Source organism: Schistocerca gregaria, chromosome 2, assembly GCF_023897955.1.
Source record: "Schistocerca gregaria isolate iqSchGreg1 chromosome 2, iqSchGreg1.2, whole genome shotgun sequence".
NCBI lineage: Eukaryota > Metazoa > Arthropoda > Insecta > Orthoptera > Acrididae > Schistocerca > Schistocerca gregaria.
Window position 1 is genome coordinate 807,966,995 of NC_064921.1, and position 25,408 is coordinate 807,992,402.

Consider the following 25,408-nt stretch of genomic DNA (forward strand, 5'->3'; position numbering starts at 1 on the left):
CCTGAAACTGGTTTGATGAAGCTCTCCATGATACTCTATCCTGTGCAAGCTTCTTCATCTCCCAGTACCTACTACAACCTATATCCTTCTCAATCTGCTTAGTGTATTCATCTCTTGGTCTACCTCTACGATTTTTACCCTCCACGCTGCCCTCCAATACCAAATTGGTGATCCCTTGATGCCTCAGAACATGTCCTACCAACCTATCCCTTCTTCTGGTCAAGTTGTGACACAAACTTCTCTTCTCCCCAATCATATTCATTACCTCCTCATTAGTTATATGATCTACGCACCTAATCTTCAGCATTCTATTGTAGTACCACATTTCGAAAGCTTCTATTCTCTTCTAGTCCAAACTATTTATCGTCCATGTTTCACTTCCATACATGGCTACGCTCCTTACAAATACTTTCAGAAACGACTTCCTGGCACTTAAATCAATATTCGACGTTAGCAAAATTCTCTTCTTAAGAAACGCTTTCCTTGCCATTGCCAGTCTACATTTTATATCCTCTCTACTTCGACCATCATCAGTTACTTTGCTCCCCAAATAGCAAAACTCCTTTACTACTTTAAGTGTCTCACTTCCTAATCTAATTCCCTCAGCATCACCCGACTTAATTCCACTACATTCCATTATCCTCGTTTTACTTTTGTTGATGTTCATCTTATACCCTTCTTTCATGACACTGTCCATTCCGTTCAACTGCTCTTCCGAGTCCTTTGCTGTCTCTGACAGAATTACAATGTCATCGGCGAACGTCAAAGTTTTTATTTCTTCTCCCTGGATTTTAATACCTACTCCGAATTTTTCTTTGCTTTCCTTTACTGCTTGCTCAATATACAGATTGAATAGCATCGGGGATAGGCTACGACCCTGTCTCACTCCCTTCCCAACCTCTGCTTCCCTTTCGTGCCCCTCGACTCTTATAACTGAAATCTGGTTTCTGTACAAATTGTAAATAGCCTTTCGCTCCCTGTACTTTACCCCTGACTCCTTGAGAATTTGAAAGAGAGTATTCCAGTCAACATTGTCAAAAGCTTTCTCTAAGTCTACAAATGCTAGAAACGTAGGTTTGCCTTTCCTTAATCTAGTTTCTAAGATAAGTCGTAAGGTCAGTTTTGCCTCCCGTGTTCCAACATATCTACGGAATCCAAACTTATCTTCCCCGAGGTCAGCTTCTACCACTTTTTCCATTCGTCTGTAAAGAATACGCGTTAGTGTTTTGCATTCGTGGCTTATTAAACTGATTGTTCGGTAATTTTCACATCTGTCAGCACCTGCTTTCTTTGGGATGGGAATTATTATATTCTTCTTGAAGTCTGAGGGTATTTCGCCTGTCTCATACATCTTGCTCACCAGATGATAGAGTTCTGTCAGGACTGGCTCTCCCAAGGCCGTCAGTAGTTCTAATGAAATGTTGTCTACTCCCGGGACCTTGTTTCGACTCAGGTCTTTCGGTGCTCTGTCAAACTCTTCACGCAGTATCGTATCTCCCATTCCATCTTCATCTACATCCTCTTCCATTTCCATAATATTGTCCTCAAATACACTCCTAGAAATTGAAATAAGAACACCGTGAATTCATTGTCCCAGGAAGGGGAAACTTTATTGACACATTCCTGGGGTCAGATACATCACATGATCACACTGACAGAACCACAGGCACATAGACACAGGCAACAGAGCATGCACAATTTCGGCACTAGTACAGTGTATATCCACCTTTCGCAGCAATGCAGGCTGCTATTCTCCCATGGAGACGATCGTAGAGATGCTGGATGTAGTCGTGTGGAACGGCTTGCCATGCCATTTCCACCTGGCGCCTCAGTTGGACCAGCGTTCGTGCTGGACGTGCAGACCGCGTGAGACGACGCTTCATCCAGTCCCAAACATGCTAAATGGGGGACAGATCCGGAGATCTTGCTGGCCAGGGTAGTTGGCTTACACCTTCTAGAGCACGTTGGGTGGCACAGGATACATGCGGACGTGCATTGTCCTGTTGGAACAGCAAGTTCCCTTGCCGGTCTAGGAATGGTAGAACGATGGGTTCGATGACGGTTTGGATGTACCGTGCACTATTCAGTGTCCCCTCGACGATCACCAGAGGTGTACGGCCAGTGTAGGAGATCGCTCCCCACACCATGATGCCGGGTGTTGGCCCTGTGTGCCTCGGTCGTATGCAGTCCTGATTGTGGCGCTCACCTGCACGGCGCCAAACACGCATACGACCATCATTGGCACCAAGGCAGAAGCGACTCTCATCGCTGAAGACGACACGTCTCCATTCGTCCCTCCACTCACGCCTGTCGCGACACCACTGGAGGCGGGCGGAAGACGGCCTAACGGTGTGCGGGACCGTAGCCCAGCTTCATGGAGACGGTTGCGAATGGTCCTCGCCGATACCCCAGGAGCAACAGTGTCCCTAATTTGCTGGGAAGTGGCGGTGCGGTCCCCTACGGCACTGCGTAGGATCCTACGGTCTTGGCGTGCATCCGTGCGTCGCTGCGGTCCAGTCCCAGGTCGACGGGCACGTGCACCTTCCGCCGACCACTGGCGACAACATCGATGTACTGTGGAGACCTCACGCCCCACGTGTTGAGCAATTCGGCGGCACGTCCACCCAGCCTCCCGCATGCCCACTATACGCCCTCGCTCAAAGTCCGTCAACTGCACATACGGTTCACGTCCACGCTGTCGCGGCATGCTACCAATGTTAAAGACTGCGATGGAGCTCCGTATGCCACGGCAAACTGGCTGACACTGACGGCGGCGGTGCACAAATGCTGCGCAGCTAGCGCCATTCGACGGCCAACACGGCGGTTCCTGGTGTGTCCGCTGTGCCGTGCGTGTGATCATTGCTTGTACAGCACTCTCGCAGTGTCCGGAGCAAGTATGGTGGGTCTGACACACCGGTGTCAATGTGTTCTTTTTTCCATTTCCAGTAGTGTATATCCTCAGGTGTTACAGATTAGAGCAATGGAATGAAATGTATCACGGAAAACCTTTGTATCATTGTACTTCAAATATCTTTAAAAATACATGTTTTAAGTACAAAATTAATCACTCAAATACGTGTACTGTATCGCTAAACTATGCGTCTTGTTGTAAGATAATCTCTGTGGAAGTGTCCTAGTTATCGTCCGTCGAAAGCTAAGTTCTACAGAAGTCAATGTACTTACCTGATGATAAACAAAAGTGAAATGCTTTGGGTATAGATATCTCCTGATAACGACATCCTCTTGAGTAGTCGCCGCCCGGAGATCCGAATGGGGGACTATTTTACCTCCGGAATATTTTACCCAAGAGGACGCCATCATCATTTAATCATACAGTAAAGCTGCACGCCCTCGGGAAAAATTATAGCCGTAGTTTCTCCTTACTTTTAGCCGTTCGCAGTACCAGCACAGCAAGGCTGTTTTGGTTAGTTTTATTAGGCCAGATCAGTCAATCATCCAGAATGTTGCCCCTGCAACTACTGAAAAGGCTGCTGCCCCTCTTCAGGAACCACACGTTTGTCTGGCCTCTGAACATATACCCCTCCGTTGTGGTTGCACCTACGGTTAGGCTATCTGTATCGCTGAGGCACGCAAGTCTCCCCACCAACGGCAAGGTCCATGGTTCTTGGGACCAAATAAGGCACCACAACTGTCGCTGAAGTGAAAACCACAAAGATGTGATAATAAAACGTCAAAACAAATAAAACTAATTCTCAACTGAGAAGAAACAAATTTCACAATTGTTGCTACATATGAGCCACATACGAAAGGAATCTTCAAAACTTTCGCTTTTGAGACAAAAATAATGACAATTACAAAAATACTAGCGTATTAGAAAGTCCAGTGAAGTGTAAAAATGTGCGAACAAGGGAAGTGCCTGTCATAATAAGAACAGACAACAACAGTAATGTATGTGTCTCATGCACGAAATACGTGTTTATATACTCTTGCTTTCAATGGAGTAAGCTGGAATTATATTCGAAAGTATTTCTTCATAACATGTAGCTTAAATCACTCAGATTCCGCTACTTTGACGTTTATTTCGTGGTTATTCGTGTCTCTCGATAATTTATCAGTGCTTGGAATGCAAAAAAAAAAAAAAAAAACTATTTCTTTAATTACGCAGAAAAATTATTAAAAACAAACATTAATCTTACCACGAGTTTCACGTCTCTTTAATCCCTTCATCATAAGAATAAATCTGATGCAAACAAACACAAACGCGATGATTGGTCAAAAGCCGTAGCACACGCGTTGCTCTCTGATTGTAGCGCTCGCTGTTAATGCGCAGTGTGAAAGTGGTTAAGGCTGCTTTCTGTTCCGTAGTCAAACACGCGCCTGGAACACGGTTAAAAAGTGCCGAGAAATAGGCTGTTCTTAATGTTTTTCATTAATTTGCGGAGACAATCGGCTTCGAAGTTTTCTCAGAGCTGTACACAATGTAGCTAGACATGAATTTATGTTGATCGTGAAGCGCAGTTGTTAGCGTATTAACAAATGAGTAAGATACAGTTGGGTTTAAATCTCCGATTATCAATTTTTTTCTCGTTCAGTTTGAGATACCTACATCTCATAATTATAAAACTCATTATTTTTATGAATTATGCACGTCTTCTTGTTTCTAATTACATACTGGACGCGAAATTCCTGTTTCCATTTCAAATACAAATTCTTAATTATCGATGTTTTATGAAAGACTGTTAATAAAAGTTGCTTAAATTAATTTTAAGGCGAAAACGAAAAATCAAATCCTCTTTGTTTGGACTATGTCTGTCGTTTCATACCACAGAGGTAAATAAGTATCGCCGGCCGGAGTGGCCGTGCGGATTTAGGCGCTGCAGTCTGTAACCGCGAGACCGCTACGGTCGCAGGTTCGAATCCTGCCTCGGGCATGGATGTGTGTGATGTCCTTAGGGTAGTTAGGTTTAACTAGTTCTAAGTTCTAGGGGACTAATGACCTCAGAATTTGAGTCCCATAGTGCTCAGAGCCATTTGAACCATTTGAAATAAGTATCGTAGAAACATGAAAAACAATCATTTTCACAGCATCGAGAACGTCTTACAAATGCTGCATTTTTACATTTGCTACTGTACCACTACAATATGAACCCAGCAGAACTGATCTGGACCCAAGCTGAGGAATTTGGTCCGATAAGTAACAAAACTGTTAAGCTGCCAGTCGTACTGGAACTAACGCATGCAGCTTTTTCCCACGTCACTGCCGAACGCTGGCGGGATGTAGAACGGCTCGTCATAAAAGAAGAGAAAATGCTGCGCCTGGTTGGCTTCGTGGATTATTTTGTTGACAGGCTCGTTATCAACGTAGCAGGTGACAATTCCTTAATTTTCGACTTTCGGACTATGAATTGCACTGTCCTCGTAAAACAAGAGGACCTCAGATGTTATGTGAAATGTTTTATTGTTCTATACTATCATCTCCTAAAAAAATTACTATTCCTGCCGGTCTTTTTCGTTGTTCTCATTGTTATAATTTGGGATCCGTTCCGGAACGTGTCCGCTTTTAGCTGTTCGACCTCTCACAGAAGAAAGCACCTCCCCTAGGAGAACTGTTCGCTATGTATACACGACGTCTTATGTGACACAGACACTATTTGCTTAGAATACAATTGCATCAACAATACTTGTTTGACTCACGTGGGAAGGTCACAAAGTCATGGAGATGGTGAGAAACCTGGCCTGGCAGAAGACAGACACCAAGTATAAAGCGAAAGCCGAGACCACTTCTCACACTTAGAGAGCCAAAATTTAGTAAAAAATTGGGAGTATACTACAGTCCCACACAGTTCGCTCCTGTAGGGACCGGAAAGACGAGATTAAACTACACTCATGCTCATAAAGTATGGATAATGGTGATACATGGTGAATCAACGCTCTGGTGGGCGGTTTGCGGGTTTAAATCACCTCGGGGTATGACCATGCGGTGCATTTGACCTGTGGTCGTCGCACGGTGGCTCTGGCAGCAGTCCACATACGCAGAGGTGTGTTGGTGTATGTCAGAGTCGGTGCGGCGAGTAAGTGTAGAGACGTTTTCAGATGTGCTAATGGTGACTGTATGTTGAAAATGCCTCAAAGAACACATATTGACAACGTTATGAGGGGTAGAATTCTAGGGCGACTGGAGGCTGGTCAAATACAGCAGGTCGTAGCACGGGCCGTCCGTGTGCCACAAAGTGTGGTCTCAAGATTATGGCAACGATTCCAGCAGACAGGAAACGTATCCAGGCGCCACAGTACGGGACGTCCACGTCTACAACACCACAAGAAGACCGATCTCTCACCATCAGTGCCCGCAGACGGCCACGGAGTACTGCAGGTAGCCTTGGTCGGGACCTTACCGCGCCCACTGGAACAGTTGTCTCCACATTCACAGTCTACAGACGACTGAACAGACATGGTTTTTTCTTCCGGAGACCTGCAAAGTGCATTCCACTGACCCCTGGTCACAGGAGAGCCCGTAGAGCCTGGTGTCAAGAACACAGTACATGGACATTGGAACAGTGGTCCCAGGTTATGTTCATGGACGAGTCCAGGTATAGTCTGAACAGTGATTCTCGGCGGGTGTTCATCTGGCGTGAACCAGGAACCAGATACCAACCCCTTAATGTCCTTGAAAGGGATCTGTATGGAGGTCGTGGTTTGATGGTGTGGGGTGGGATTATGATTGGTGCAAGTAGACCCCTGCATGTCTTTGACAGAGGAAGTGTAACAGGTCAGGTGTACCGGGACGTCATTTTGCACCAGCAGTCCGCCTTTTCAGGGGTGCAGTGGGTCCCACCTTCCTCCTGATGGATGATAACGTACGACCCCACCGAGATGCCGTCGTGGAGGAGTACCCTGAAACAGAAGATACCAGACGAATGGAGCGGTCTGCCTGTTCTCCACACCTAAACCCCATCGAGCACGTCTGGGGTGCTCTCGGTCGACGTATCGCTGCACGTCTTTAAACCCTTACGACACTTCAGGAGCTCCCGCAGGCATTGGTGCAAGAATGGGAGGCTATACCGCAGCAGCTGCTCCACCACCTGATCCAGAGTATGCCAACCCGTTGTGCGGCCTGTGTACGTGTGCATGGTGATCATATCCCATATTGATGTCGGGGTACATGCGCAGGAAACAGTGGCGTTTTGTAGCACATATGTGTCGGAACGGTTTTCTCAACTTATCACCAATACCGTGGACTTACAGATCTTTGTCGTGTGTGTTCCCTATGTGTCTGTGCTGTTATCGCCAGTTTTGTGTAGTGCCACGTTGTGTGGCACCACAGCCTGCAATTATTCTTACTTTATAAGCATGAGTGTAGTTACAGAGCGCACAAAGGCATCTGAGCCGTCGTCCCTCCGCACTCCATACGCGAATGAAAAAGAAAGAAACCTTAATACACAGTACAATGTAAAGTGCCCTCAGCCATGCGCTTCACAGTGGTTTTCAAGGTATGGCTGCTGCATGGCAGCTTCATAGCCGATGTTCACTGTTACTACAACAGAAATTGATGTTCCGCAATTCCCATATCGATTGTTCAGAATGCTACCTTTTATTTTGCAACGCACTGTGCCTATCTAAAGAGTATATATATATATATATATATATATATATATATATATATATATATATATATATATATATATATATATATATCGTCACGAAAAGAAGCTATGGAGGTTAGCAAAGCAAATATTTTGCGCTAAGACCAAATTTTTAAAAGCATAACTATTTCTTCTGCTGTTATGTATTTATTTATTGTGAACAGCACTGATGAATAATTGTTGCTGCTATGAAGGCAAATAAAAATACACGTAAGAAGGAACACTTACTTCTCTTAACTGTCAGAACATGAGTGACTTGTATGTATGAATGTCTCTATGTACGGATGTTGACGACAAAATTGCTGTTTTGCGCACCTGAATGTTAATTCCATAGAAAGCCGTGTGCTGTGCAAGCTGCAAGGCTTGGTCAAAACACGAAAACACTGCTACCCAATCCCGCAGACTGCGCTCTTATATTTGACCACGAATGACGCGTTTGAAGTGCCCTCATTGTGTTGCAAATGTCAATCGTTGTGAGAACAGTATTCTGTGTAGTTGTGAGTGCGTTATGCCGGATCTAAGTGAATTCGAACGGGGGCAGATTGCTGGTGCTCGTACGGTGTGGGTGCTTTCGTAAACAAGGTAGCGGAAGTGTTCGGTGTTTTAAGAGGCTCCGTATCGAAGGTTTATACCATATACAGGGGAAGCGTAAAAGTCTCATCCCCTAAGTCACAACGCGGATGAAAGTGTTTGCCGAGTTTGTGACGTACGATCATTGAAGAGGGCTGTGGTGAAAAATAAAAGGACGACAGCTGAATGAATATCGCACTCACCAATCCTGTCAGCACCAAACCGACGCGAAGGGAGCTCAATTGCGGGGTGAACTAGAATCCAAAACCGCTCATCAGCGATGCAAACGCCTGTAACTAGAAAACGTGAAGTCGAAGCTACAAAACGTGCGGAGCAATGGGAGAAAGCCATTTGATTTGATGAATGATGTTGCACATTGTTTCCGATTTCTGACCGAGTTTACAGCCCAACAGTGAAAACATCGCAGGGTTTCGGTGACGATTTGAGCAGCCGTATCGTGGTGTGGTATGGACCACATGGGTACTCTGCAAGGAAGCACTACTTCCCAGGATTACGTGACCATTCTGGCTGATCAGGTCTATCCCGTGGTAAAATGTTTGTTCGCTAATGGTGATGCTATCTTCCAAGACGACAGATTCCTTGTTCACCTTGGTAGAGCAACGTTCACCTAAAATAAATCCCTCCCGGTATATCTGCAGCTAACTCAACGTGGCTGCATTGAGACACCCTGTTAAGTTTTACTATTAACGTAGTGGTTACTGCTATGGTGAATGAATTTACTTTCCGCAAGACTGCAAGTGCGACTATTTATAACCATAACGACTTAACTTTATGCTACAAATCAGTGATTTTTCTCCACAAGAAAAACAGTTAAGCTTTAGACAAAAATCAGGGTCTACAGTGACAGCAGTACTCCACAGTTTTACACTACATTAATACCTGTTCCATAGATCATCAATACGATATTTGGTAACGATGTGGAACGTGTCAGTTTAACATAAGTTTTCTTTACGGAATGTATAAGTATACACTTGCTACTTCACATCTAAAAATTCATCTAAATTCATCTATTGAGGACAAGGAATTGTCATCCGGAAATTCTTTAATTTGCTTTTAAATTTTGGTTCGGTATCTGTCCCACGTTTAAAGCTATTTGGCAAATGACCAAAGATTTTTGTGACAGCATAATTCACCACTTTCTGTGCCAAAGTGAAATTTAGTCCAGAATAGTGAAGATCATCTTTTCTTCTAGTGTTGTACCTATGCACTTCGCTGTTATTTTTGACCTGGGATAGGTTATTAATGACAAATTTCATAAGTGAATATGTGTATTGCGAGGGTACTATCAATATCCCTTGTTCTTTAAATAAATGCCCGCAAGGTGACCTTGGGTGGGCTCCAGCTATTATTCTGACCACACACTTTTATGCAATGAATACTTTCTCTCTTAATGACGAATTGCACCAAAATACGATGCCATATGGAAGCAGCGAATGAAAATAGGCATAGTAGACTAATTTACTGATATGTGTATCACCAAAATTTGCAATAACCCTAATAGCACAACGAGGTTCGATTCACGGCCAAGTTGGGGACTTTCTCCGCTCATGGACTGGGTGTTGTGTTGTCCTCATCATCATTTCATCCTCATCACCGCACGCAAGTCGCCCAATGTGCCGTCGACTGAAATAAGACTCGGCCGAACTTCTCCGGATGGGGCCTCCGGCCAACAATGCCATACACTCATTTCATATTTTTATCATCAAAAAGAACTAGTTTTGCATCTTCATGAATATACAGTGGCGAGTCATCAAAAAATACTTTTGCATCACCTCGGTTCCGAGAGTTTCGGAACCTGTGTAGAAAACTGAAATAGAGATCGACATAAACATCATTTCCGCCCTTTTTATTGCTCATGGAAACCACACAGTGCATGTTGTACCACATACGAGACCTTCGGAGATGGTGGTCCAGATTGCTGTACACATCGGCACCTCTATACCCAGTAGCACGTTATCTTGCATTGATGGATGCCTGTATTCGTCGTGGCATACTATCCACAAGTTCATTAAAGCACTGTTGGTTCAGACTGTCCCACTCCTAAAAGGCGATCGGCATAGATCCCTCAAAGTGGCTGGTGCGTCACGTCGTCCGGAAACAGCCCTTTTCAATCCACCCCAGGCATGTTCGATACGGTTCAAGTCTGGAGAACACGCTGGCCATTCTAGTCGAGCGATGTCGCTATCCTGAAGGAAGTCATTCACAAGATGTGCACGATGGGGGCGCGAATTGTTGTCGATGAAGACGAATGCCCCGTCAATATGCTGCCGATATGATTGCACTATCGGTCGGAGGATGGCATCCACGTATCGTACAGCCGTTACGGTGCCTTCCATGACCACCAGCGGAGTACATTGGCCCCACATAATGCCACCCCAAAACAGAAAGGAACCTCCACCTTGTTGCACTCGCTGGACAGTATGTCTAAGGCGTTCAGCCTGACCGGGTTGCCTACAAACATATCTCCCACGGTTGTCTGGTTGAAGGCATATGCGACACTCATCGGTGAAGAAATGCGATGCAAATCCTGAGCAGTCCATTCGGCATATTGTTGTACCCATCTGTACCGCACTGCATGGTGTCTTGGTTGCAAAGATAGTACTGCCAAGGACGTCGGGAGTGAAGTTGCGCATCATGCAGCCTATTGCGCACTGTTTGAGTCGTGATACGACGTCCTGTGGCTGCACGAAAAGCATTATTCAATGTCCGAACAACAACGTTTTGGTTCACTCTGAGACGCTTGGACACTTCCCTTGTTGAGAGCCCTTCCTGGCACAAAGCAACAACGCAGACGTGATCGAACCGCGGTATTGACCGTCTAGGCAAGGTTGAACTACAGACAACACGAGCCGTGTACCTCCTTCCTGGTGGAATGACTGGAACCGATTGGCTGTCAGATCCCCTCCATCTAATAGGCGCTGCTCATGTATGGTTGTTTATAATTTGGATGGGTTTAGTGACATCTCTGAACAGTCAAAGGGACAGTGTCTGTGATACAATAGCCACAGTCAATGTTTATCTTCAGGAGTTCTGGGAACTGGGGTGCTGCAAAACTTTTTTTGATGTGTGTATATTCAGAACAACGAGGAAGCCACAACTGAACCCTGAGGACAACCATACTTGATACCTCCCCCGTTAGAGGACGCTGCTGATTTTTGCAGACTATCTGTACTGTTAATTTCAGCCCTCTGGATTCTTTCAGTTAAATATGAATTAAACCATTTGTGCGCTGTCCCACTCGTACCACAATACTTAAGCTTGTATAGAAGAATTTCGTGATTCACACAGTCAAAAGCCTTTGAGAGATCACAAAATATCACAATGGGTGATATTCGGTTATTTGAAGCATTTAATATATGATCATTGAAAGCATATACAGCATTTTCTGTTGAAAAGCCTTTCTGGAAACCTAACTGACACTTTATTAGCCGGTCGGTGTGGCCGTGCGGTTCTAGGCGCTTCAGTCTGGAACCGCGTGACCGCTACGGTCGCAGGTTCGAATCCTGTCTCGGGCATGGATGTGTGTGATGTCCTTAGGTTAGTTAGGTTTAAGTAGTTCTAAGTTCTAGGGGACTGATGACCACATATGTTAAGTCCCATACTGCTCAGAGCCATTTGAGACAACTTGACACTTTATTAGCTTCATTTTTACAAATACATGATGCTGCTGTTAAATACATTAATTTTTCAAGAATTTTGGATAAAGCTGTCAGAAGTGAGATTGGGTGGTAGTTGTTAACACCAAGCCTCTCCCCTTTTTTTATGAAATGGATGCAACGGTTTAATAATAGCGTTTTTAAGTCTATCTGGAAAGTGCCCCTTTTCAGTGAGCTACTGCATATCTGGCTGTTGGGAACAAACTTTTAGTGCTCTGTTGAAAATGCCATCAATTCCATGTGAGGTTTTTTGAGTGAATTTATTAGTCTTCCAATTTGAGTAGGAGAGCTGGCCTGAACTTCAGTTTTATCAGATTACATAGGTATTGCCTCTTCCATATAAGGCTTTGCATTTTCTAATCAATATCTGGTCCTATCTTCTCTACAACACTTAAAAATGATTATTAGAAACGTTTTCTACTTCTGACTTTTTGTTAACAACATTTTCATTGAGTTTGATAAAAATACAATCTTCCTATGCTCCCTGTTGTCCTATTTGCCTTTTAACAATATTCCAAATTGTTTTAATTTTATTATCAGATATGTTAATTTCATACATAATGCACAGACTTCTGGACTGTTTAATAACTTTTCTTAATACAGTGCAGTAGTTTCTATAATGTATCACTGTTTCTGGATCATTACTCCTTCTAGCTATAGGATACATTTCCTCTTTCTGTGTACAAGATAGTTTTATCCCTTTAGTAAGTCATGTCTTTTTAGATGCTTTCTTCCGGTTATGTTGCACTGTTTTCTTAGGGAAACTGTTTTCAAATATGGTCACAAAGGTATCATGAAATAGGTTAAATTTTAAATTAGCATCAGGTTCCCTGTACACCTCATTCCAGTCTAACTGTTGCAAGCTTTCCCTAAAATTTTCAATTGTTAAATCGTTAATCAAATGCACATTTTTGGAAGCCTGTTTTGCATTACTGTATGGAGCTATGTCATATACTGTAACTAGCTCTGCATCATGATCAGACAGGCCATTCTAAACAGGAAAAGTTTTTATTTGATTAAATTTATCTTGGTCTATAAAAACGTTATCTGTTAAAACTGAGGGTGTAAAATTTGCATGTAATAGTGCTTCTATATATTGTTTTACGCTTTGTATTATTTGAAACTTGCTACCAAAATTAGATTGCCGCAATAGTCTCTTGTCATATAAAGATAGTTGTTGATGTAAATGAGTAAACTATTTAAGACATTACATTCGCTGTCTGATAATTTAGTTTGACAGAAAAATCAGTTACCTGTAACGAAATTCCAAACAAATACCGATGCCTGCTAGCGTAACAGACAAGCAATGTCACGTTGCTGTGCGTTTATCGTTGCTGACCGAATACTCGTATTTCAGAGGTGGAGACCAAGAAGAAAGTTGACAGTTAACAAGTGACCAGTAGAATCAGATTATGTAGTTAACTGTCGTCTGGATCACATTAACTTCCTGTCTCTAACTGAAAAATAATTATTGCGAAAGAACGTTTTATACGATTTTGAGCAAACGTACCCAAGTGCTTACTATGTTACAGAATTATCGGAGACCAAACTAGTGAAGCGATGGGCGAAAGGTACTCGCCTGTAAATCACGCCAGAGCCAGTCGTACCGGGGTATTGTTATAGACGCAACAATACTACAATTGCAAAAGTTTATTCTGTACTGTTTCTCAAATGAAGCGCTACATCATTATGTAGTGTACATTAAAGCGCATGGTCCTGGCGGAGGTTCGAGTCCTCCCTCGGGCATGGCTGTGTGTGTTTGTCCTTAGGATAATTTAGGTTAAGTAGTGTGTAAGCTTAGGGACTGATGACCTTAGCACTTAAGTCCCATAAGATTTCACACACATTTGAACATTTGATTTTGAACCTCAGATGTTAAGTCCCATGGTGTTCAGAACCATTGGAACTATAGCATTTTCCGCCAGTGCGCTTCCCAGAACACAAATGCATTGACCATTTGTTTGTTCTCAGCTTCAGACTCGACAGTTTTCGTTTGTAACTTGAGGTTCCTTTCTAGTTTCAGTATCATTTTGATTATGTGCACATTAGCAAGGACAATTCCAAATCATGTGCCGATGTTTAGTTTCCACTTGGTCATTTGTAAGGTTAAGTCTGTCCGTTTACTATATATTTTCATGAACGGTAAACATAAACAATCAAAACCTGTGTTCCTTTTGATACGCTGTACTCATCATCATTAAGCTCGACAATTATGCAACTCTAATAAAGCACGCACTTATTTCATAAACTTGCTTAAGTTGACAGTTTGGGCAGTGCAATAATGAAAAACATTAAGTGTTGGCCACAAATCCAGTTTAGCGGGAAAAAGCAAGTCAGTCCATAACAGCCAATCATTACTTTAGTTACAAGAGCTATGTGACGCGCTGCTGTGTTCTGCCGCCATATTTGAGTTCACCCTGTATTGCAGATTTGATTCTTCCATCCTCTGTTCCTCAGAGGTGTGCTGCACCTTGCGCGTGAATCCTCTACGCGGGAACTGCACGAAGAGTGATGCCCTTTGTTTGGGCCCCCATGCAGTCTGACTGCACACTAGTTTTCCGGCAAGACACAGTACACTGATAGTCAAGTGACTTGACTCAAGTCACAGTCTCATCTCGAACGCGTGACATCGGATAACGAAAAAGGTTTTATCTTGCAGTAAAATCGCAGTGAGGGTATTTATAAAATACTAATTGCCTGGCACTTTTTCCACTTTTATGAACTGCAAAACTACCTTTTATGTAATCTAAAAACAGGTAAATTTTTCCCTCTGATTGTCTTTATTTATTTATTTGGTCCTGTTGATTACATATTATACAGCTAGTGTACAAGTAATATAGGACAAGTGAACTGATGCAATTACAGTAGTACATTAACATTTATATATCACATTGCACAGACATTGGTTTATTTTACAAGAACAATTACTTGCATGCAGTATTAAAGCCTGCATTATGCCAAAAACAGTTTAAGTGATTGTTTAAAATAGTAGAATAAGTGACAGTGCATATTTTTATGCTACTGACATATATAAGGAAAAAAAATTTCTTCGTGGTTATGGTTTGAATGAATACAAGTTTTAACTGCATTCCTTAAGAAGAGGTTTAAGTGAACGCTCAAGAGACTGGGATACATAGGAGTTCACATTTTCTCATAATGAAACAGATAAATTTACATTTTATCACCATAATTTCAGTTAAACTACAAGTAGCAGCGTCACACTTTATCTTTAAGGGAGTGCTTTTCTTAGGCAGTTTCCCCCACTATTGTACATCATAACTCTATGTATTCATTCATTTTATAAAAAGTTTGTTCAATGAGAAATAATTTTAGTTTCCTTTTGAAAACCTGTAGATTATTTATTTCCTTTTTCATATTGATGGGGAGCTTATTGAAGACCTTTATACCTGACTCTGTAACTCCCCTATGTACTTTAGTGAGAGATGCAGTGCCTGGATGAAAATTTTTCGGCTGTCTTTTGTCATGGTTGTGGATGTCACAATTTTTCTGAAACAGTTCCCTGTTGTTGGCCACAAATAACATCAGTGAGTATATATACTGACTTGTGGTGGTAAGCATCCTGAGAGATTTGAAGAGACCTCTGCAAGATGTCCCATTAGGGACCCCACATATTAGCCTCACTGCTCATCTTTGTATTCTGAAGACTTTTTCAACACCTGCAGCATTTCCCCAGAAGATTATGCCATAGGAGAGAACAGAATGGTAATATGCAAAGTAGGACAACAATATTATTTCTCTGTCTACTAACTGATGGAGAGCTCTTGGTGCAAAGCACGATGAGCTAAGTTTCTTGACCAGCTGATCAATTTGTTCTTTCATCTTAGATGACTGTCTATCTGGATACCTAGGAATTTTGTATGTGTGGTTACATTAATTTTGTAATTGTTAACCTTTAATTTTGAAGGAATATTTGTACCTTCATTTAACACAAAATTCTTCCTTTTAAAGTTACCACATAAGGGTGCACTCAGGCTTGTGATGCCAAATGAGGAGCTACTCGACTGAATAGTAGCGGCTTTGGTCAAGAATACCATCATAACGACTGGGAGAGCGGTGTGCTGACCACACGCCCCTCCTATCCGCATCCTCCACTGAGGTCCCAGTAGGCCACTCATGGCCTGAAGATGGGGTGAGTACATAAAGCTATGCCTCAAATGTTTTGGCCTCAATGTTTTGACGCTCAAATGTTTTTCATCAAAGGAAAACTGAAACCAGATGCTGTGCACCTATTTTTCATTTTCCTGTGCGTGTAACACTCCAAGAAAAATTTGAAAACCACCAATTCATAGAAGTATGAAAGAAGTGCTACCTGGATCGGGAAATGAAGTTCAAGATTTTATTTATACTTTTGTCAATATGACAGTTAAGAAAATAGTTATGCATAAGTTTCAGTTGCTGATAAATCCAGATTCATATCATCTGAAATGCCATTTATCTGAAGTTTGTAGAAAATCTACCAGAAACCCCAAGAAAAGTGTTGTTGAATAAGAGCAGCTACTATTGGAGCTTTCATATGATACTGAAAACAACACTTCAATGAATATACTTTTAAATGTTGGCAGTAATTTTTTGTCAATTTCAGAATGCAGAAAGCTTGTTTAACATAACTGTTTTCTCACTGTATCACAAACATTGTCTTCTTTATGAGCAACTCTTTGTTGCTTTTTTGTTGTGTTCATTTTTACCGCCTAAGAAATGTGCTGAACTTCCTGGCTCCAGGCCAAGAAGTCAATTTTATAGACATTTAGAAATGCACTTATGATTCACACTTTGTTAGGTAACACCACTTCTTTCATTCTCTGAAATATATTACATAACTTACAATTTATATTACCTCACTCACAACTACAGTTTTCTCAGTAATCAATGTCTGGTAACATATTTTGCGCCATAGTAGGTTGATATTGTTTCAGTGTATGGAATGGATTTCATAAATATCCTAAAATCTGAATACTCATTTTGTGTAAAAATAGAACTTTATTGATAAAATATTATGTCATTTCCTATAATATCATAGCATAGTATTTTTTCTCTCATGTTTCTGGAGTAGTCATTTGAAAATAAAATGAATTCTATCGAATTGACATTTTGTCTTCCATTTTTGTCGAAGAATGAACTACATGATACACAGAGTAGCAAAAAGGGGCATTCATTGAAGAAAATGTAATTATGGCCTTTGTAAAAAGCATACATAGAACTGTTACTACAAAGCTTCAAAATCTGTTTATTGAACATTCATCTGGCTGACTGTTAAAATAATAAATGTTGAGAATTTTGCAGAAATTACATTAACTGCAGTGCTATAGCAGATATTGTATGCATTACTAATACAAGAAGACACTCAGATGTCAAAATCAGTGCTTCATTTCAGCTAAAAATTAGAAAAATCTGTAACAGTTAGCTCCATTTTGCATCATGCAGAATGACAGAGTATATAGCTTTATTCCAGCCATCCATCATGTGACTGAGATGTCGGTTTAAAACAGTGACCTTTATGGTATATGAGTGCAGAACTCTGGTCTGTGAGTGCAGTACTTTCATGTGCCAGCGGATTTCTGCTCCATGCTTTGTGCAGCACATTCTAGTCAGGCAAAATGTTATCCTCGGTCTGTACACGATTATGAATTATATTCTTATTTGTTGTTAGCTTTTTGTCACTGACTGTAACAGCTACTGAACCAGAAGACTATCATATCAGCATAAATATGCAACACTTTGTCAGAACATGCCCACAAAACAGAATAATTTCTTCCTCACATATGCTGCAAACCCTGCAACTTCTCTTGTGGATTTGTCTAGCAAATGATAGTAGAAAGTTCAGTGCTCCAGAAACATTTTTCGTGCTTTGTATCATTATTGTGTATGTCTTGTTAATAGGTCCAGGTGAATATCCAAGTGACACATTATGTTCAGCTAACTTTTGAAGAACAAAAGACAAGGTGAACTAAAAGTCTTGAAAGTGGCAAGAAAATTTAAAAGAAATTACAAGCTTAGTTTAACTTAGGATCTCTTTCCTGAGGGGAACTCATATGAGTTTGTTTGGACTGCAGTAAACATTTCAACCAAGAAATGGCACAGACTTACAAGCCTGAACATACCTGCTAGAAACAACAGATATGACATGGTTTTTGAGTCCACAGGCAGGATCAACAAAACACAGTCGGTTGACTAAGGCAAGACAGAAGGGGAAAGACACTCCACTAAGACAAAAATGATAAAGACTTCACACATCAATTTTCTATCACATAAATTATGAAGCTATAAAATTAAGAAAATTTTTACATTATTTGCTTGATACCAGTACTCCAATAATTTTTAGGTAGATGATATTTAAATGATGTATTTCTCTGTATTGCAATTTCTTGCAAGCTATGCTGTATTGATGTACCGGTATTTCATTAATGTCAATAAGAACTGCTGCAGCTGTATAAAGGTACATTTATTAAGTCACAGCTTGTTTCATTCAGTGTGTGTCACCAAGTGACGCTCCCAATAGTCTTCCTGACAAATTCTCACAGATTTCACTACAAAGTCTGTTGAAAGTGTCACCTGATGATGTTCCTGAATCAAACTTGCTTGACAGAATAAATGTATTTAAATGTACTTTAATACAGCTGCAGTGGTTCTTATTGAAAACTGATGTGAAGCTGTTGTGGGGCATAAATTGATCGAGGTGTACTAATCAATCATGTAAACAAATTATTGCTATATTAAAGCATTAAATGTACTTTACTGTCACTGTTATTAATATCTTAGGCATCTGTATTTTATCAAAAGTGGGGATGACAGCTGGTTTTATTTGGGGAGGGCTGGGGGAGAGGGGGGGGGGGGGGGGAAGGGGGGGACACCCCTCAGAATCCAAAATGATAGATCTGTGTGCTTATGGTTTCAAACTATTACAGTGTTATACGAATATCAAGCAAGATGATGTACAACATGTGTTCAAACAGGAAATGACCATTTAATTAGCATTTCAAACATTTACTTGGCTGATGTATAGTTTCTCCCTTTTTTTTAAAAATCATGATGATTTCATGAGGCTAGGCTTTGATGTTAATTCTGATTCATCGCTTCAAGAGTAGGACCCGGAGAGTTACATAACTTTGCTACCTTTTTTGTGAGTGAAATGAAGGTTTGTCTTCCAAATGTGCTGCACGAAATTTTATTTCTAGGCTGTTCTTTTACATCAGCGTATAAAAGAAATGTACACTTACCTTTCACTCAGTGTGTTCATCTTTTCCCAGTTATTTCATCTGGCATGCAATTTAGAAGCCGTTTCACTCAAAAGTTGCTGAGGATCAACTAATGACATTACATGTTCAGTGCAAAAATAAGTATATAAATTCATTCAGCAAGTAACCACATTACATGATATAACATGTCATGTGTACTGGTTTGACATCTAATGTGCAGATAAATAACGCAAAGCCTTGAAAGTAACATCGGATAAATCACCATGGAAAAAAGCTAATGAGGAACAAATTTTGCTCTGGTAAAGATCAGAGTTATTAATCTATAGTCCCTAAAAAAAACAATTTATGTTTAAGAATGACTATCTGCAAACTGTGGTTCAAACCTGGAAACTGAAGTCTTGTCCTGGAACATTAAAAGTGTATGGTATTGTGTGACTTAGAGCCACCCCTTACCTTTCATCTCTGTATTTGTTGGCTGAATATATTAAACTGGAGAATTTTAGTAATTTTAACCATTCTGCATATGAAAATTTACATTTCATAGCTTCAAGCTTTGTCCTTAACTGCGAGGAACACTTGATATTTAAATTGAGAGGTCACTGAGCACAAAAGAGAAATTCAGGGTTTGGTTCTGCTCTTCTACTCATTAACTTGCTATACATTTTCAAATCAGGGAATGTCACCAAGAGGAAAACCTTACATCAGAGTTGGCAAGTCTGCTTACTAATCAAAATTTTACTATCAGGGGTAGATACCAAGTGGAAGCACTCTGCCTTCTCTTCAGCAACAGAACTGAAGTTTATGCTGTTCCTAATTGCTGTAAGTAGTGCAGTGGAAACTAAGCAGCAAAATAAGTTGAGACTTACCCCCTAATGATGGCTGCAACTGCTGCACATGCTGAGGTTCCCAGGCTGAGCACCTGGAACAGCACAGCTGCTCCCCACTTCTGGACGATGAAACCCGCAACCATGCAGCCGCATCCGTAGCCGATACCGTAGCTCATCCTCGCACTCCCAACTGTTCCGCCTGAGGACAGGGCAGAGCCAGCCCCCTGCAGGGTTCCCAGCAGTGGTGGCAGCACCCACACTGGCTGAAGCTGAGCTGCCAGCTGCTCGACACCAAGCAGCAGGGTGCCAGCCTCCCACAGCCACCACCACCGCTGGTGGCCGGTCACTTCTGTCCTGAGCAGTTGCCAACGTCCACCCCCTGTCTCATCGTCAGACTCACTTTCAGCATCTTCTCCAGCTTCAGTTCTCTTCCTCAGTACCCTGTTTGAACATTAGTGTTTAGCCTGTTCCATTATGTCATAACCAGAGAGAGTACATGTACTTATCTGCACATGTATCTACATTACGACATCATGTAGCCAAAATTAAAGCGAAAATTAATTCTAGTAACATTCATCACAGAAGACAAGTGTTGCTTACCAGCTACCAAAGCAGGAGTATTGCACCAATTATCTCTCTCCATTGCCTCCTAAATAAGAATTTAAAATGGAACATGGATGCAAATATTATTCAGAGCCACTGATGAGAACATTTGAAAAACTGCATAGTGCAGCTATTTTGAAACAGTAATGAAGTTTGGCATTGTTTTCTGGGAAAGTTGTAGTAACACATCATGTATACTGGAGTCCCAGGAACAAATTATCAGAAATGTGTGGTGCTCATCCAAATAACCTTTATCTAAATACCTGGAAATTTTAAAAATCCCCTCCCTATACGTCCATGATATTGCAGTCCTTTTAAACAGCATGCCATAATTATTCACAAAAAATAATTTTGATCATTCATACTGTACCTCTTGTGCAATAAGTGATTTATGGACCAAGAAAGCAGAATTACAGTTACAATATATTATACAGAAAAAAGATCATTTTATGGCTCCTGTTCACTCATTAAAATTATATGCCCAGACTCCTCAACATATGGGAATGAAAATCTTTGACAGGCAAAAAGATGAGAGCGTTTGGTATGTGAAGTAAGATCTGCTAAATAAAAGCTAGATGATACCCTAATACGGAAAGGTTACCACTCAGTGGAAGTTCTTGAAGGATGAGCCGATAATTCAAGCAGGATGTCTGTTAATGATCATTAGCATTATTGTTGAATATAACTTTATTATGAGGAAAAATACTAATTTAAGTATACTTCTTCATCTCATTAGCTATAATTTTACCTAATTAAAATGAATTACTGATTTATGATGCCTCTCATGTATGCTAATCTGATGATTAATGAACGTTTACAAGCTGAATAAATCACTATTCATTTCTCTCTCTCTCTCTCTCTCTCTCTCTCTCTCTCTCTCTCTCTCTCTCTCTCTCTCTCTCTCTCTCCCCAGAGGCTATGATCAACTATTTGCTAGGTGTTGTAAGGCTATTCAGCTGTTAACTTCGATGTTGTTTGATCTTACTGACTAAGAATTTATTTATTTCAACATTTTCAAGAGCTCATTCATGCTGAGAGTGAGAGATAACTCGAGGAATCCATACAAAGGAGACAGGAAATCCAGTATCAACCTTCAGAATAATGGACTTGTTTCCTTGAATACGAAGGTAGCTATCTTCCTAGGAAGCAACATCTGAATATTATCCTATGGTAATGCTCTAGGGACAGGGTACAACTATACAGATGAGATGTTATTAATACAACAAACTTCTGCAAGGTTATGGGAAAAACATTTTTTTCTTTTTACTCTTTTTTTGAAAATCAGGACCAAATTTATTTATTCTCGAAACATCTTAGTGGCCTTTTTGATGAGGGTAACATAAAATTTCATACTGACCTATTTAACAGAAATTGTGTGATTGAAGCAGTGGCAGAATATCCACAGTACAGGTATTCATAGTTGTGAGAGAATGTTTCTTGTGCTTCCATATACCACATCATGAACTCCATATTACATGCTGTTATAAATCCTGTTATACCCATTCTAAGTGAGAAGGAAAATCTGAAAAAAGATGAACCATACTTAAGTGGTGTTTTTGGACCAAAAATATATTTTGTAGGTGGAAATGAAAGGAAAAAAAATACACAGGGAACAATGCATATATTCAAATAGCTTAGCAGTTTGTAAATTGTAAACAGCGTTGCTAAGTGTACTACCAAGAACTCAGCTTATTAAAAAACCAAAATAAAATAAAATGATAAAAATAATCATAAGAAATGTGAGACAACATGATGAACCAGATGAAGTACTTCAGAACAGAATTTGTGTGATTATAGTGATTAATAGTACAGTTTAATAAATATGCTGTGCCCCTAATAACTACAGGCATGGGTTTGGAAAATTCTTGTACATCTCACTCAGCTATGGCTGGCAGGCAGTAGATAAGGGGCCAATCAGTACATCGGATGGCAGGCGTGGGTGATGGTGACATTTTGCGAATGATTCTGTGAGGCAGGTTTACAGCACCACTCACAGAGTAGAAGGAATGGTCCAGTGGGCACAATATATGAATGAGAAGTAATCAGGGCAGCACAGGACACAGATGTGCTGTGAAGAGCCCATGCATTGCAGTTACAACAGCACCTCATGTCCTTTAAGTAGGGGCCGCAGTGGGCTGAGGAAAACTGGCATAATTATCAAAGAGCACTCCGTTTGTCCCCTCCAGAGGAACTACATCATAGGAATAGGTAAATTACATATAAATAAGAGAGCCCAGAGGCTCAAAGCAGGCAGTTGTGTCACCATTTTGTTGCATATAGGAACAGAGAGAATGATGATTGCTTAAGTTGCAGGCAAACCACTATGACCTCTGGCCTGCTGCTCAGACGAGTCATTGCTGTGGCAGGGTGAGTCGCACCTTGGAGCTATACTGGCAGTGGAGTGAGAGGGCTGCTAGCCTCCACTCTCTGGGTGGCATAGACTGGTGGACTGCATACTACCGCACGCAGGGGCTGCGCCACGGCTCGAATTTGCAGCCTCCCGGGTGCAGAGCTTTTAGTGGACACTGAACGAGTTGCCCTGGGAAGATGACCAGAGCTGCCAAGGCTCACTACAATGACAGCAGTTGGCTGCTTCTCTTTGGTTTTCTACACAGGGTCCACAAGTCACACTTGAGGAACCAGTCAGCCGCGTTCTGGACCATGGGCACAGTTAACATGCATGTCAGCCACTTAGCTCTGGCGTGAGTAGGACCTCTACATCAGCAACTAGATGCTGATGCTGCAGATTCTGACATTTGTGTTGGCTGACTCACGCATGCACTGTGCAATGCCATCACCAAGTTCAGTCCAAGTGGTTGTAAAAGTGTACTGCAGATGAAAATGTGTTGTACTGTTTACACAGTTAAAATTTATGCCCCCAAAATAAAAATAAAATGCATTTTATTCTTTTATTTTTATGTACAGATAAATCCGTCACTGGTTGTGTATTGTTTGATTTAATGGGTAGTTTTTTTCATCAAATGTGAGCACCATTGGATATTTATTTCTCAAGTGGCAATTCATTACAGGTTTAAACCACCACTTGACACCATCATCAACAAAAAGTATTTTGTACTTGTACCTCTGGTATTTGTTGACAGAACACTAAACAATGTACATCTACATCTATACTTGGCAAACCACTGTGAGGTGCATGACAGAGGATACATCCCATTGTACTAGTGTAGAGTGCATAGAGACTATTGTGCATCCCATTCTATTCCTGTTTATGCAATGTAAAGAAGATATGCACTTCCAACAGGTCACAACCAGTGCACGAACACCCATATTACCCAGTGCTATCCAATATGATTGCCAGCTTTTTTGGCCAATAGAAACACTAGATACCACTGGGCATGTGTTGGTTACATTGGAAAAATGTGTATTATTTATTGAAGTATTGTCAACAGTGTTTAACCAGCTGCAACGAAAGATGGAAGAAACTTCTACAAGTACTCCTGTGCTCTAAAAACCACTGTGAAGTACATGGCAAAGGCTATGGCTGATTGTATCAGTTATTAGGACTTTCTCCTGTTCTATTCCCATATGGACCATGGGAAGAACGGTTGCTTGAATGCTTCTCTGTGTTCTGTGATTAGTCCAGTATTCTCTTAACAATCCCTTTTGGAATAATACGCATGTGGTTGTAATAAATTCTTAGATTCATCACTTAAACTTGGTTCTAGAAAAATTCTAAGTAGATTTTCTTGGGTACTTTGTGACTGACATATGTCTGCTTGTGTCTGTGTATGTGCGGATGGATATGTGTGTGTGTGTGTGTGCGAGATTGTTTACCTGTCCTTTTTTCCCCCTAAGGTAAGTCTATCCGCTCCCGGGTTTGGAATGACTCCTTACCCTCTCCCTTAAAGCCACATCCTTTCGTCTTTCCCTCTCCTTCCCTCTTTCCTGATGAAGCAACCGTTGGTTGCGAAAGCTTGAATTTTGTGTGTATGTTTGTGTGTCTATCAACCTGCCAGCGCTTTTGTTTGGTAAGTCACATCATCTTTGTTTTTAGATATATTTCTCCCCACATGGAATGTTTCCGTCTCTCTCTCTCTCTCTCTCTCTCTCTCTCTCTCTCTCTCTCTCTCTCTCTATATATATATATATATATATATATATATATATATATATATATATATATATATATATATATATATATATTTTATTAAAAACAAAGATTCCAAGACTTACCAAGCAGGAAAGCGCCGGCAGACAGGCACAATGAACAAAACACACAAGCTTTCGCATCCTGCAACTACCCACCAGACCTGGTACAGAAGCAGATAACCAGAGACACTTCCTCATCTCCTCAAACCCAGAACCTCACACAGAAGAACCCCAAAAGTGCCCCACTTGTGACAGAATACTTCCCGGGACTGGATCAGACCTTGAATGTGGCTCTCCAGCAGGAATACGACTTCCTAAAATCCTGCCCCGAAATGAGATCCATCCTTCATTAAATCCTCCCCACTCCACCAAGAGTGTCTTTCCGCCATCGACCTAACCTTCGTAACCTCTTGGTTCATCGCTATGAAATCCGCAAACCACCTTCCCTACCCTCTGGCTCCTACCCTTGCAACCGCCCCCCGGTGTAAAACCTGTCCTATGCAGCCTCCCACCACCACCTACTCCAGTCCTGTAACCCGGAAGGTGTACATGATCAAAGGGAGAGCCACGTGTGAAAGCACCCACGTGATTTACCAACTGACCTGCCTGCACTGTGACGCTTTCTATGTGGGAATGACCAGCAACAAACTGTCCATTCGCATGAATGGACACAGGCAGACAGTGTTTGTTGGTAATGAGGATCACCCTGTGGCTAAACATGCCTTGGTGCACGGCCAGCACATCTTGGCACAGTGTTACACCGTCTGAGTTATCTGGATACTTCCCACCAACACCAACCTATC

The 25,408-nt window shown here is 41.4% G+C and overlaps 1 protein-coding gene across 1 annotated transcript in view; it reads right to left on the reverse strand.

Annotated features, from left to right (window-relative positions):
* LOC126335095 (uncharacterized) overlaps positions 1 to 25,408 on the reverse strand; it is a 499,726-nt gene that overhangs the window by 391,948 nt on the left and 82,370 nt on the right. The window contains exons 3-4 of the mRNA XM_049998005.1: positions 21,853 to 22,017; positions 19,932 to 20,333 (exon numbers count right to left, since the gene is read on the reverse strand). Of these exons, the coding sequence (XP_049853962.1) occupies positions 19,932 to 20,333; positions 21,853 to 22,017 (567 nt within the window). The remainder of the gene's footprint in view (positions 1 to 19,931; positions 20,334 to 21,852; positions 22,018 to 25,408) is intronic.